This window comes from Nanorana parkeri, unplaced genomic scaffold (assembly GCF_000935625.1).
Source record: "Nanorana parkeri isolate BGI_ZX_2015 unplaced genomic scaffold, ASM93562v1 scaffold21, whole genome shotgun sequence".
Lineage (NCBI taxonomy): Eukaryota > Metazoa > Chordata > Amphibia > Anura > Dicroglossidae > Nanorana > Nanorana parkeri.
The window spans coordinates 1,925,684-1,941,745 of NW_017306289.1; the positions used below are offsets into that span (position 1 = coordinate 1,925,684).

A 16,062-nucleotide genomic window follows, 5' to 3' on the forward strand; every position below is an offset into this window, starting at 1 on the left:
AACTGTAGTCATGCTACAGCTGAAGGTCTCCAGATTACCTTGTGATTCACCGTGTCAGAGAGAAGGCCCTCCCCACCCACACCAGTGACATTGCATGAGTGGACAAGACTGCTGCTTATGTGAGCACACTAGCTTTGTATCACACATATACCAAGACTCCTTTGTCAAAGTTGTCCACAGTAATCAATCCGATTTATCCATTTATTCTCTCATACCACACTGAGGGAATAAAAGGAGAATCAAATTGATTGCCATGAACAACATGGACTTTGTCCATCCTTTAGACACATTGATAAACAAGGCCTACAGTGTACCGATGGAATGTACATTTACATATTGCACTGTGATTTAATGGTGAACATTACAGCTGCTTCTTGTAGGTAATGTGTTAAGTGGAATTTTTTTTTTTTTACACAAAATGGATAGATACAATCTTTCAGCTACAGCAGGTTCCACAGAGGTAGAGTTGAAAACAAACACACAACGAGAATGGAATTAAGGTGCATGCAAGTGTCTCTATCGGGCAGTGATGATGAAGGGGTGGGAGGCCACCCATGACACTTCTCTGAACAAGTTCCTCTTCTGACACAAATATCAGTCTCCCTGTATCTTCTTTATATGGATCTAGTAGAAACAGAGAGAAGCGCAATCAAACACAAGCAAATAGAAGGAACATGATAGTAGGTGTTAAGCTTTACCTTGACACTGACCTCATTGACAATGATCCACACAGCTGAATTCTGTAGCACTGAAAGTCGAAATGCTGCAATTGGGTTTATACTGGCATCTACTGGTCCTTCAGCAACTCCATCTTCAAATTTACCTACAGTGATACAAAATGTGTCTTGACATTTATGCAAAACATTAGGAAATATATTTCTACCATATAATAAAGTATTTCAAAAGGTAGTAGTTAATGGTTTAAAACCTCTGCCCCTTTTTTGTCCCATTTCCCTTCACTACCTGTTCTGCAGTTCTAAAAGGAAATGAGAGGAAATCTCTCAAAGTGACGTCAAATGCCTTCTGAGGTAGTTGTCATGGGAACATGTGTCCCCTCTGTTCCTGTTCTGGTGACAACTCAGAATTTGTCCTCCCTAGAGGGGACACAAACAGCAATAACATTCATCAGGGGTTCTAACTTTTCACCACTCCACCTAAAACTACTGCATTAAATGATGCGTCCATCCAGTTGCACGTGAAGCTTGCATTTCCTGCAGCTGGTCAGTGGTTTCCCAACCCAAGTTTTTCTTGACTACCATTTCCATGTTGTACTGTACTTGTGAAAACTGTGCTGCTATTTTGCGACATGCTCTATTTTATACCTTCGATACTTTCAGCCACATCCAAAATTGAGACATTGTAGCTAGAAGGCTTTTATCCATCACTACTGTATGCTGAACAGTGATGGCCACATGCAGTTTAAAATTATATTATATAGATGTGGATTGCAGCAATGCATTTTATATTATTGTAAACAATTGAAATATGATTAGTGCATGCTGCAGTGCTTCACAAAAACTCACCTATTCTGATGAATCCATCAGACAGAAGCTTGTCTTTGGCATTCTTTCTTAAATCCAAAATTTCCTTCTAAAAACAAACATAAGCAACATATAAGCATAAACAACTTGACACATATGACATTACCAATCAGTTAATGAGATCCCCATTCTCAAGACTTAGGGGTCATTCACATAGGCGCAGAACACCATACAGCATGCAGGAGGCCCTTGTTTAGGGGCCTGGGAGTTACAGGTGTTCCCTGCAGCCACAGTCCGCAGCCTGACAAAAAAAAAAAAAATCAATGACAGGTTGACATATGCAGCGCCTGAATGGAGCTTCCCGCACACCCCATGGTATTCATGTATAGAGGGATGAATGCACTGCTCTGAATGCAGACAAATGAATGACTCTGGTTATAGGCAGACTGCATACAAGGGCAGATGAACGACACAGGACATAGACAGACTGCATACAAGGGCAGATGAACGACACAGGACATAGACAGACTGCATACAAGGGCAGATGAACGACACTGGACATAGACAGACTGCATACAAGGGCAGATGAACGACACTGGACATAGACAGACTGAATACAGGAACAGATGAATGACACTGGACATAGACAGACTGAATACAGTGACAGATGAATGAAACTGGATGCAAACAGACTGAATACCGGGACAGATGAATGACCCTGGAAGCAGACAGACCGAATACATAAACAGAGAAACAACACTGGACGGACAGACAGCCTGAATACAGGAACCAATGAATGACCCTGGATGCAGACAGTCTGAATACAGGAACAAATGACTGACTCTGTCCCTATATTCATTCTGTGTCCAGATACATGATAATGGACACAGAGAGACTGCTTCCAGGGTAGTGCATTTGTCTCGCTATGGATTTATACACTCTGATGTTTGGGAAGATCCACACAGATGCTGTGTATGTCTGTCTGTCATTGATTTTTTTTTTTTTTTTAACAGGCTGCTGACTGTGGCTGCTGACTGTGGCTGCACGGAACACCTGTGACTCCAGGGCACATGAGCAAAGGCCTTCTACACGCATGTAAATGAGCCATTAAAGTAGACCTAAAATAAAAAATGAATCTACTGCTCCCTTTAAAAAAAAAAAAAAAGCCAGATTCTTGAAATTTTACCCTTTTGCTAGGGAAGGCCTCCTTTACTGTACGTCCCATGGCCACTAAATCTTAAACCACATAGAGCTTTGTGCGCAGTAGAGGAACGGGTTGGCTGCCATAGGGTGAGCAGAGGCACTTCTTTTTTAAGATAGCAGCAGCAGAGCTTAAGTCAATCTTTAACTCCAAGTCCACCTTAAAAGGTACCTCGTAGGCAACATAGGACCTACAGCCAATGCTTCCAAGATGGATCAATGATCTGGACTGCTACAGCAGGGAGCAGCTACCCGTAACGTATCATTCTAGTGGATGGACAGCTACTGCCCCCCCCCCAAAAAAAAGAGAGACCTGAATGTCTGCTGAGTATATAGGCATAAACACTTGATGGAAAACATGCACACAAAAAACATGTACAACACGTGGACAACATCTAATGTCAACAGCCAACTGTACTTCAATACTCATCGGACCTGGTAAGGTAGCACTTCCACTGTTGTGTTCATTAACAAGTCTCCAGGGTGTTCAGGATTGCCACTCCGAAAAAGATACCTACAATAAAATAAAAATAAAAAAAGAAACAATATGACAACACGGAAAGTAGATAAATGCAACCTGTGCAGATTTTGAAATAAATGTAGCAGTTTTGTGTTTACATGTAGCAGAAATCTACTTATACAAACTACACTAATGCATATTTTCTAGTATCTTTAGTAAACTATTAGTATATGCAAGTCTTTACCATAAAACAATTTGAGTTGCTAGACAAGGCTATGCAGTGACAACCAATAAAAGGTAACGTTGTGTTTTACCAGTGAAGGTGGGTGGTGCTGGTTGGTAACTTACAGAACTATGGGGTAAGTGTTTTTCCCCATAGTTCTCCTAAGGGTCACGGGAGGGCATATACTAGCAACCTCCCGTGACCCTCCCGTATACTGAGACCGCCTCAGCCAGGATAGATCCCGACATTACTGTCGAGATCCACCCAGCTGCATGATTGACAGCTGGCCCTGCACCTGTACCTGCACCCTCCCCCGTCCATTCCGCCAGTCAGCGCTTGAGGATCGGAGCGGGGAGGGTGGGGGGGCGGTGGGATGGGGGGGGGTTGGAATCCCTGCAGGGAGCCGTGACTGACAGTCAATACTCTCTGCAGGATCGAGAAGTGAGCGAGCGAGCGACGGTATGTGTTCGCTCACTTCCCGATCTATTGAGCTGACGTGTGACAGTTTCATTGTCACACGTCGGCTCGATCTATGAGGTTGTGTGAAAATCACTCACCTCATAGTTCTCCTTTAAAGTGAACCTGTGAGACATTTGTATGTTTAAAAGCAGATAAAACAAAATGCCTGCTATTAGCTACAATGACCTCCTTTGTGTGCATCTCTAATATGTGTTACTAAGGGCTGGGCTTCAAGGCTGTTTTTTATGGTTGTCAAGTTGACCCAGTGGCTTTCTTACTTTCGGAGGACGCAGATACAGAACAAGTATGCAGATCAGGACTTCTGGTTTTACCTACTGCACATATGTTTCAGATGAATAACATAGAACATAATGAAGCATTTTCAAAAGCAGGTCAACAATGGCAACCTAGATACTTCTGTGGGCAAAGGTTTGCCATTGATACACCACATATTTGTTTAATTCATGAAAAAAATAATCAAGTAAGTTTGCAAATACAACCTTGCAAACTGTTCCTTGCTTTCTGTAATCCCTGGCAGCGCCACTAAAATATGTTACAGTTCTACTAGTTCAAATTTTCTTTCTGATGGCTGATAAAACCTTTAAGAATCTTCAAACCCTGGGTTAGTTATATCACAGTAAGCATCCATCTAGATGTGCCTTGTCCCAGTTATCGGACTCCTGTAGAAACGAGAAGTAATGATTAAGCTGCTGGCCTCTGCTGTTTCTAGGGAATTTCTGGACATCTGAAATGATTTTAAGACTAAATGAAATGAACAGTGGGGTTTTTAAAAAAAAGTTTTTGTAATTACACTTACTCCTGGGATTACTGTGGTACCGGGATGCTGTACTATTTGTGTTGGTGGTATGTGGCTTAAAAACTTTCCGGAAATACTTACAAATGGGTACCTGACGAGCTATTGCCTCTGCATGCCTCTCATCTCATATCCTGAACTGGGGAGTCATACGGGCTATACAGACAGGCTTATATATTACATTAATGTGTTAATCCTGTCACCTACTACTTTAGCAGAGAAGCAACAGTGAAATGAATGGGGCTCTGCCATGAGGCTAAATACCTGCGTGAGAAGGGTTTTTTGGGAGCAGCCATCCCCAACACACTGACTACATACTATCATTTCAGAGCAGTGGCTAAATTGATGGATTTAGCTTCTTTAGCTTAGAACTAGACACAAAAGTCAAGAAATGACTGTTATTTATTCCATTTCTAATTTAGAACCAGGTGAATGATGGGGACTACTGCAGCTACATACAATTTCTTGCACGTTAGTGTTAGAAAGAACCATAATAAACTCCCTATATGTTAATGCTGTTGAATGTTATGATTAACAACCTTTCTGCTTTCAAGGTAAATTCCATCATATCTCAAATCCAAAAGAGCCACTGGGGCTACAGAAATTAGATGTAGTAGCCTGTGTTACATACAGTCAGAGCTGGTCTCTTCCTGGTGCTGCTTGAGCAACTAGCCATGTGAAGACTCAACACAGGGAGTCACTGCACTTCCTTTCAAGAAGAAAATATGAGATTCTTATATATGTAATGTACACAGCAGTGCACACCATCTTTATTAAATCAAATTAAATTTCTCTTCAATACACTGTAGCTGCTATTATTTCTACTCCGTATTAAACTGACATTTGGCTTGTTGCAAGTGCTTTGTTTGCTTCTGATGTGTGCAGCTGCTGGAGTAATTGCATATTTTAATCATATGAAATTATAGAGGGATCCATCTTGCTCTTTAATCTATATAAGCAGCCCAGATTGTGTCACCCTGAACAATAACTACACAAATGCACTTCAATGTATAATCCTGCATAACATTTGGTTTATACAAGCAAAACATTTGCCTTTCACAGGCATATACGAAACAATAGATTAGACATGGCCAATCTGAGGACCTTTAATAAATCTTCCTGGATTGTAGAATCACTGTTACATATTATGCGCTTGTATACAATATACTGTATGTGTTGTCAAACAGACAAATAATATTTAAGAAAGGAAGACAAAAGCAAGTCTTCCAAGCAATCCAAGTTTTATCATGATAGCCTTACTAAGTATGATGAGTAATGATGGATTGGAGGTGTAACCTAAACAGGCAGTGTGCATGTCCAACTAGTATTGGAACGGGACCTATTTTGTCAGCATCAGTCCGCCCAGAATTGACACTGCATTTATGGGTAGCACCAGAAATGAGATGCAAAGATTTTGCCTCCATAGTCTCAGAGATATAAAAAGCTAATAAGGGATTAAGCTAGTAAAGGATTAAAATTGACAGCGTACATGCAAAACTGAAATAGCCGGTTTGGCTGGACTAACTCTCTAATCGAGAAATGCTGACAAGTATTTCCTTAAAGCTGAACTACAGCAAAAAGCTGCCAGTTACTGTAAAAATCTTCCATCCATGGTTGCCGGATAATACCAACAGTGGTGATCATCCAGTGCTGCAGGGGTTAAGAGCTGCGAAGAATTGGGCCGTTGGAGGGAAGATTTTTACAATAACTGGCAGTCAGACGGACATGAGATATGCTTTATTAGAGGTAACATATGTGACTGGTGCTGTGAAGGATCGGGCCATTCACCTTTCTCTTACCGTCATCTTGTCCATTCACAGAATGCAAGATGTTCTGTGGGTGAACAAGAAGCTGTCCTGTCATTCATCTGCCCCCATGGGATAATATTAGATGTTTTGTGAATGGACAAGGGGGCAGGAAGCCTTGATGCCCGGGGGCTCACAGGAAGTTGGTTGAATGATGCTGCTTGTCATTCAACTCAGAAGAGGACCAGTGCTGGATTGCAGAGCAGCGAGTCTGCGGGGGACAATGCCAGAGACAGGTTATTTTTTAATTTTACCATGTGCCTATCAAGTTATGTTTTACAAAAATAGATGAAGTTGGTCTTATGGACGAGCCCAGCAACAACAGGCACCAATGAACAGACTGCTTTATTCTGGGTCATTGTACACTGCCCAATCTTTTTAGACACGCATACCCACACACTTGTTTGTGAGATAATAAGAGCACTGCAGTATAGTATAAATTTATTCTGCAGTTATACCGCTCGCAAGCTTTTATGATCAAATGGCTCTCTGCAAGGCTGCTTTTTGTCTTTCCTTTTTGTACACAGTATGTTAAAGAATTTATCAGTTGCCAATTAAGTGGATGACATCTAGACCAAGAGTAGTCATCCCATTCAGACTCATAAATCTTGTTTTCAGTCTTTTGGGTTTACAAAACAGTTCCAGACATGACTACTGTTTTTACAGCAGCTCTGAAACTTGTTGAAGCAAGTAAAAGTATTTATTCGCAGAATGAGTCCCAACACTTGTATACAAGTGATGCCCCCTAGGTACAATTAGTGAATACCCTTTGACCATGCTTTCTGTGCCTGACCTGGTGGTAACAGGGTAATGCCAGCCCTTGCATTCACTAGAATAACATGTAGTATAAATACTAACCTTTCTATGTGTACTGGTTTATCAAACTTGAATAAGATGAAGTCTCCAGCAATAGGAGTGATCGCCCAGAAGAAGTCCTCTCCTAAGTAGGTCTTCTCTAGGGTGTGGCCTTGGTACACTTTCAAAGAAGTGGAGACTTCAGCTGGTGGATTCACATGGATTTTATGTAGCAATGGTTTTAGGTAATCTTTATCCTAAGAAAGAAGCAAAAAAAGAAAACATTTTTGTAATAAATAATAATATTGTTGATGGGCAGCTCTGGAAGAGGACATGTCAGTTGCCTTCCAGTAATTTCGCTAGTGGCCAACTTCATGCACAGCCTGAGTGGGGCACCAGTGGTTTCAATAACCCATCAACACAGTAGTTTAGGTCTAGCCTCCTCCTAGAAGGAACAATAGAAATCACTAGCACTCTGTAAATGATTTTTTTTTAAAAAAAGTCAATTTATTTGGACTAAACGTGACACATATCGCATAATCCAACGTTTCTGGACCACACAGGGTCCCTTCACCAGGGCAGAGACGTGAAGGGACCCTGACCTACTGTTTTCTGGAATCCTCCTAGAAGGGCTCTACTCTATTCTCAAGTGATTGATTAACAAACTTGCAGAAGGATTAACCAATTACTTCTTTATTTACATTATGGAGTGTGGGATCCTATTCTCATTTGGCTTTAGTAATGGCCTTTCATAGTAATCTGGGAAAACTGGGACTTCCGGTGGGTTTATTTTGCCACTGGAGCCATTGAGAAGTATAAAAGAGTCCAAAATGTGTTGGCAGAAGTTGGACTTAAAAGTGTCAGTCCACGCAAAACCAGTATTTTCAACGTGCTTTCTGCTGACATACCGAGTTACTCAAAGATTCCTTTACGTTTGTGGGAACCTTGGACTGCCAAAGATACAGATTAGACTTCATTGCCTTGGCATTTATGGCTCCTGAGCAGCATAAGGCATCTCCCACTGCATTCTAAAACAAATGGAATACTAACAGAATGAGTGAACAACATCCCCTCCTCTAACAGCATGAGTAAATGCCCACCACCTCCTCTATCAGAATGAGTGAACCCCACCTCTAACAGCATAAGTGAACGCCCACCACCTCCTCTAATAACATGAGTGAACACTACCACCTCCTCCAACAGAATGAGTTAACCCCAATACCTCCTCTAATAGAATCAGTAAACCTCACCACCTCCTCTAACAGAATGAGTGAACCCAACACCCTCCAACAGCATGAGCGAAAACCCACAGCCTCCTCTACAGAATGAGTGAACCCCACCATCTCCTCAAACATAAATAGGGAAACCTCACCCCCTCCTCTAACAGCAGGAGTAAACCCCACCTCCTCCTCTATCAAAATGAGTGAACCCCACCACCTTCTATAATAGAATTAATGAGCCCCACCACCTCCACTAACACAATGAGTGAACCCAATCATGACCATTCGTTGTGGAAAGTGGGCCCACCTGGAACTGCAGAAAGCATGTCTTTAGTATCTTTAGGATAAAAAAGCCAATAGGTGATTGAACTGCTCAGCATCATTCAGAAATACTGGAAAGTATCAGCTGGATGTTGTGCTTGTTAATTTTATGTATAAACAGCCTAGCATGTTCATGAGTAAACTTAGTTTTTATTAATCTCCTTGTATGTTTCAATGAACCATCAGATGTCTTCAGAAGAAGTGTCCATTTACTGCCTAGTGCAATGGTGAACGAATAAAACTCTACAAGTATATAAAATGATCAGGCTATAATTCCATATTTACATACACAGGCAGATACACATACATCTGATTTGAATACAGGCAGTCCCCGGGTTACATACAACATAGGGACTTTAGGTTTGTACTTAAGTTGAATTAGTATGCAAGTCGGAACAGGTACATTTTTTAAGTGTAACTCCAGCCAAAAATTTTTTGTTTTTGTTTTGGATAGCATAGGGAAGGGTCATGTTTGTTTTGCTGTCTGTTCCTGTTGTTCAGAAGATAATAATATGATAAAAAAACATTTTTTTATTTAAAATGACACACCAAAAAGTTTTTTTCTATTTTAAATTTTATTATATATACTTTTTAAATTTTTTTTAATTATTTAACTTTTTTGTTTTTTAAATTTTATTTTTTTAAACTTTTTTTTAATTTAATTTTACTGCTGGGAGCAATAGCCAGCCTGCTATTGGATATTTCAAATTGCAATAGCCAATAGCAGGCTGGCTATTGCATCTGCCCACTGCCTGCTGTCAATCAGCAAAAGGAGAAAGTTCTCTATCCTGAAGGAGAAAGTTCTCTATCAGGTCCTCCCATGCTGATTGACAGCTGCATTTTACAATATCCAATAGCAGGCTGGGTATGGCTCCCAGCCTGCAATAAAGAGGAAGCAGGGGGGCGGGGCAGAGGAGCCACGGCCGTACCAGGAGAGCAAAGGATCGTCCAGACTGGGGAAGCCGACGGATTGGCGGAAGAGGACGCCGGGACATCAGCGGAGGTACGGGGGGCAGCAGAGGAATGCAGCGGTCTGTGTCCCCGCTGCCTCCGCCAACACAGGCGCGGAGAGCAGCGGGGATTTGAAGTGAGACAGGCTGCTGCAGCCACAGTTCTCCTAAATGTACCGGCAGCTGCAAGTACATTTAAGAGAACTGTGGACCCCGGTTCGTAAGTACTGATTGTCCGTAAGTCGGACGTCCGTAATCCGGGGACTGCCTGTACATCAAATGACTATTAGCTGGTATTTCTAAGAATGATGGTTAAGGAGATGCCCATGTCAACGGGCTGCAGATTCTGCATCACCCCTACCCCCCTCTTGCCCACAAATAAGAGGCCAGTCAGTGGATGCTATTCTGTAAGAAGACCCTTTCCAGCCATATTCAGCATGAACCACAGGCAATGTAGGTCATGCCTATACAACTGCGTTGTTCATATAGCAGCAGCTAAAAAAAATAAATTGTATTTTGAATCGAATGGTGCTATGAAATATGCTATACTATATATACTGTAGTATGCTGCTGTCACTGTGTTATCTCCTGTCCATCTAGTGGGAGAAGCCGTAGGGGTTGACTTGAACATTAATAAAAATATTTTTTGGCAAGCAAAATAAATAATTATTCTTTAAGGTATTTATACGACGCTGACAATTTACAAAGCACTTTATATAGTTGCACATTTACATATTTACATAGTTACACATTCACATCAGTAAATATAAATGGATATTTACACACGGATAAAAGGCCACAAACAAACTGTACAAGAAAGAGCTTTTAATGACAATCAAGGAGACGTATGTAAAAGTTTCTGTTTATAACAAATTCATATATCTAAGATGAAGCAGGCCCAGCTGTTTTCTTACAGTTACCATCCTGTGCAGTAATCAATATGTAGAGCCACACTGTGTAGTACCTCATATATTGACCGGTAGGACCCCATGAACAACAACAGGATCAAACTCAACTTTCAAGTAGTACAGAACTCTTTTTCAAGCTACAGGAACCATGTTATTTCACAACTATATGGAGCTCCTGCAGCTTGAAAGCATGGCATAGACATTAGGAGACAGAAATCTGTCAATATTTTGTTCCTTTCACAGATAATAAAGTTATCTGTGAATCCTTTTCCAATTGGATATGTCTGTATTGGTGTACTCCAGTTCTAGCCAAAAATGGTAGTTTAAACCAGCAAAGCTATCTATTTTATCACAGACATTTTTTGTATATTAATAGTAGCTTTTACCCCATAGAATACATTTTTTTGTTTGAAGTTTAATGGTGATGTGCATACAGCCCAAGATAATCTATGTGCTGAGCATCCCCACCCCATCAATACAATACATACATAGAGAAGGGAGAAGGAATCTTCAGGACAATGCAGCGGAACTGCATATGAATATGGCGTCTTTATGTTTGTTCAGGACTGCAGAGATTCACAGATTACACTAAAGCTAGCTATACACAACTAGTTTTTTCTTGTTTACCCCCACTGGCTGAACAGGTAAATCGATTCCCCCCCCATCTACGTAAAAGAGCATGGATGGAGGAATTGTGCAGCTGTTTGAATACCCAAACAATGAAAGCATCTGATAGGATAAAATCACTGTTGGGCCGACAACTTTCCACCTGGCTCCTTAGATTCTGAAATTGAAACATCTCAAGGCGGCAGAAAATCACCCAAAATTTGGGATGTGTATGGCCAGTTTTAGAATATCATTACTTTTTCCGGGGGGTGAGAACTACACAATTTCATTTTCTATCTGCAGCTATACATGAAACACTGCATGATGAAAACCTGCTATAACTTACTGTGAGTTTTTGTATTTTCCCAGCTAAAGAAGAGTGCAGACCAACATGCTGGAACAAAGATGGCCGGAAACGGATTCGAAGATTTGACTTTTGCCGGTCGCAATGTTTCTTAAAAAGAGAAAAGCATAAAAATAAAATACTCCAATTACCCCTTAAAAGTAAAAAAAATCTAAAAGTTAATTTACAAATACAAAACCCCCCCAATGTTCTGACACAAAACACCTTATACATAAAGATCATGGTTCGCAGGGAAGATCAGCTTTTGTTGTCAATTCTGCATAACATATCAGAACAAGAAAGTAGTTGAAGCTCCAGCTTAGGGCCCGTTCACACCAAAATTGGAAGGAAATCACAAGTCAACAGAGGGTTCGTTGACTTTCGTTTTTTGTGCCAATCTATATTTTAATAAAAGGAGAATTATGGGGAGAGTGAAAAACACTCATCCCCATAATTCAAGACGACCTGTGAAACTGAAGCTGTCACAGGTCAGCTCTATTGATCGGGAAGTCTAGAGATGGAGGTCTGCTGTTAATTAGTCAGTGAGGTGGATCCGACAATATTGTTGGACAATATTGGATATTTGTTCATTTTATTTTTTTACTTCCATTCCTTTGCGATTTCATCTGTTTTTGATCTGTTCCGCTGAGAAAAAGTAGAGTGCTACAATGGAACGCAACGGTGTGAACTAGTCCCATTCACACCAATACATTTTTCAGTGCCCCTGTTGAAAAATGGATCGCAACAAAATGCATCTGGTGTGAACGGGGCCTAAGAGGGACAATGAAAAAGGCTGTATGATAAGTACAATCATATTAAGTAACATCACCCTACACGCATGGGTACTATGAAACATGTTCATGGTACATACATGCAGTAATCACTGGACAGGAGGGGGAGTGCTTGCTAGAAATATCATTTTTTACTTAGGCTACCCTTAGATATGAACCATTCTGAGTCTAACGTTCCTCTGTCTAGGAAACTATCATTCTTAGATGAATGACATTGTTATTTAGCAGACGAGCAATCTTTTCGCATGACTGTTTTTCCATCTTCAGATAACAGAACAATGGTTTACAATATGTACAGCATTTCCTGTAACTGAAAGCACTTTTTCATCTATGATATGTACTTTTTAAACAAAACAAGTAAAAAGTACAGTAACTTATGGCAACTACTCAGAATAAAAAGGGACTTTGTTCTACATTTATATGTGCTCAGCTTTAGATACTTATGAGCTTTAGTGTGAAATGTATATTTAAATGCATGCAGTGTAAATACCCGAATTTGACTTGGTATCAGTCTCCTGCAAACCTCTGTGCAGCAAAACTTAGACTGGGATGGGGAGACGCAGCACAAGGAGCTGGTCAGTTGTGCTGCAGTACTCATGTGCTAACAAGGGACATGCTCATAGGAGGAGAGAGCAGAGTGACAAAGAGACAAGCTCATCAGCCTATTGTTTTCCCTTTGCCTGTCCAGTAACCGGCTGGGGGAGGGACAAGACCTGTAACTGTTACTTACAAATAGAAAAAGAAGGTCTTCACACATAGAATTGTGTGTCGACCACAGAGGTTACTTCAGACCACGTTGTTGTAAAAATAAAAATACATTTATTGACAAATTTAATTACACATTGTTATAACATTCTTCATTTTAACGTGTTTTTTTGGGCTGCGGTGCAATATACTCAATGTGTAATTAAAATGTCAATAAATGTATTTTTATTTTTACAACGACGTGGTCTGAAGCAACCTCTGTGGTCGATACACAATTCTATGTATGAGGACCTTCCTTTTTCTATTTGTATGCTTTGGTTATAGACCTCCAATACTGTTTCATGATTGTGTGCATTTCTGGGGGAGCCAGTGAACGCATGATTCATTAAAAGGAGAACTATGAGGTGAGTGCTTTTCACTCCCCTCATAGTTCTAGCCGACCTGTGACAATGAGACTATCACAGGTCGGCTCAGTAGATCGGGAGGTGAGCGAACACATGCCGGTGTTCGCTCACTTCTCGATCCTGTCACGGCTCTCTGCCGTGACAGGGGAGGGGATGGATTCCCCGCTCCGATCCGCCATCGCTGACTGGCGGGACGGACGGGGGAGGGGGCGGGTACAGCTGGCTCTGCCTCTAGATAGGCAGAGTCAGCTGTCACTAACGCAGATGGGCGGATCCCGTCATCTACGTCGGGATCTGCTCCGGCGTCTCAGTATACCACGAGCAGTAGCTCCCTATATACTGAGCTTTGGGTGACGGGAGGACGCTAGTTTGTGTCCTCCCGTTACCCTAAGGAGGACTATGGGGAAAAGCCCTGACCCCATAGTTCTCCTTTAAGTAAATCCTCCGGGGAATCATCCTCTTATTTTTAACTGTCACTTACAGCCTAGTTCCAGGGAAATAACAAACTCCCCTTGCAGTGGGGCTGCCCCCACACTACAAGGGTTAAGTGGTCATTTAGGTCTAGGGTATCGGGAAAAGCAGCTTTACTTACCTGATCCCAGGTCCCCCACCTTGTATTCATCGTTTACCTCGTCTCCCCTATGCTCCAGGCTGCGGACAGTCCTTTGGCATCCTCATGTATAATGCAGGACTCTGCGCCCTGTACAGTATATGATGAAGAGAGAGAGAGAGAGAGAGAGAGAGAGAGAGAGAGGCTGACGGTGCCGGTCTTGTAGCCTAAAGGGAGTCTGCAGGTGTGGGGAATCATACAAGTAAAAGTCATTTTTCCAGGTACCCTAGACCTTTCTGGGAATACAGCTTTAATTGCAGAAAAGAAAAATCAGGTCTTCTGTCCTATCAGACAGGGTTGTGCTATGTGGTAGAGCTGTGTAAGTCTCAGGAAACGGATGGACAGGCATACAAATCGTTTGGCAGGTTAAAAAGCTCCCATACAAGTATTTCATCTGAGCATTCAGTGGTTTGCCTGTTCAGCCGTAATGTAAATAATCCTGTGTTTTGAAGTGAACCTTTGCATTCCCTATACTGTGGTACCTTCATAATTGATCAGCAATTTCAAACACCCACAAAATGAACTAATCAGCACTCACATTTATGCACCAATGTACATTCTATGTAAAAAGTTAACAGCCAATTCCTAAACTTCATCTCTAACTACTCCGCCTGGCTGCTGGCGCCTACAGAGGTGAGTGGCATATGACTGTCACAGGAAGAGTGATGTGCGGACTGTAACTGACAGCCTGGCTTCACCTTCTCTGTGCTATATGAGAGGCAAGATGACAACATCAAAAGGGAGTAAATGGATCTGGGGACAGACTGGAGCACAGGTTTTTACTGTTTATGTACCAATGAGTTGTTTAGAAGCTGAAGAATTATTTGGCGGTGGCTTATGTGAACATAGATAAAGGAAAGGTTGCTTTAATATATAAAAGAAAACCACTAGGTATGTATAGCTTCAAACTATATCTACCCAGGATGGAAGCCATATTTCCCAATTAAACATAACCTTCCTGTTTTGTAATGCTGCACAGTGTTGTGGCTTGCTAATCCCCTTATCATATTGCAAAGTCTATCTGATTGTATACAGCAGTCTTTCTGCAGTTTCTAAAGATGTGAAACACCCATAATCCCCCTGAGCGCCAGTTTATACGATTCTGGGAGCAAAGCCTTTATGTTTTACATTAGTTCAGGAACAAAACCTTTTCTTTTAATGGTTTAGTAAATACTTTATCATACCATATTTTTCAGCAGAGATTTTCGGTATCTACCACCAGCTCAGAAAACTAAACTGAATATTCCAATACCACAACTTACTGCGTCTTTTTCTGGGTTGCAGACTTTGACCCATAATATATGATCCAGGAGCCAATCAATCGGCTTCTCCTTATAGAACATAAAAATGAACTCAACAATGAGTGTTATATCGGGTGCTTGAAACATTTTCCCTGAAATGGAAGCAGACAATGCAATGTCACAGAACTGGTACACATAATGCAAGTGAAATCTTATTGTGAGCTGTATAGTTGTTTTAGGCATGAGTTGGTTAATATTCAATAGATAACCCACCAAAGTCAGCCAATAATTCAATCACTTGGATTGTCATTTTTTCAATTTAATTCCCCAGTGACCTCATTCTCAGAAGGCTGAGATAAATAAGTGACAATAGCTCACAGCCAAATGCTACCTATAATTGGAAGATTAAACACCATATGTACACAGGGAATAGGGAAAGAAGAATCTGACTGTATAACCTGCAGGGGATGCAGCCATACTATGATTTCCATTATCTGTTGTATAGTTCAGATATGTAGTGTGAGTGTAAAGGATAATCTTGTTGCTGTAGATTCATAATGCGGAGGCATTTTGGGTAGAGTTACTTATGGATGTGCACAATGCTAAATTAATTATTAAAGAGACCATGTCACCAATTACAGGTAAAAGAACAAAAATCTATATTTTATTTAATTACTATGTTTTTCATTTCCTTCTATGATTTGTTATTGACCTGCTATGTGATTT

The 16,062-nt window shown here is 41.0% G+C and overlaps 1 protein-coding gene across 1 annotated transcript in view; it reads right to left on the bottom strand.

Moving 5' to 3' along the window:
* Positions 1-566: 566 nt before the first annotated feature.
* The window catches only part of MGAT4A (mannosyl (alpha-1,3-)-glycoprotein beta-1,4-N-acetylglucosaminyltransferase, isozyme A), a 57,819-nt gene continuing 42,323 nt past the window's right edge, over positions 567-16,062 (bottom strand). Inside the window, exons 9-15 of the mRNA XM_018563022.1 lie at positions 15,358-15,488; positions 11,589-11,696; positions 7,301-7,494; positions 3,117-3,195; positions 1,524-1,590; positions 711-823; positions 567-624 (exon numbers count right to left, since the gene is read on the bottom strand). Coding sequence (XP_018418524.1) covers positions 595-624; positions 711-823; positions 1,524-1,590; positions 3,117-3,195; positions 7,301-7,494; positions 11,589-11,696; positions 15,358-15,488 — 722 coding nt within the window. The 3' untranslated portion in view covers positions 567-594. The remainder of the gene's footprint in view (positions 625-710; positions 824-1,523; positions 1,591-3,116; positions 3,196-7,300; positions 7,495-11,588; positions 11,697-15,357; positions 15,489-16,062) is intronic.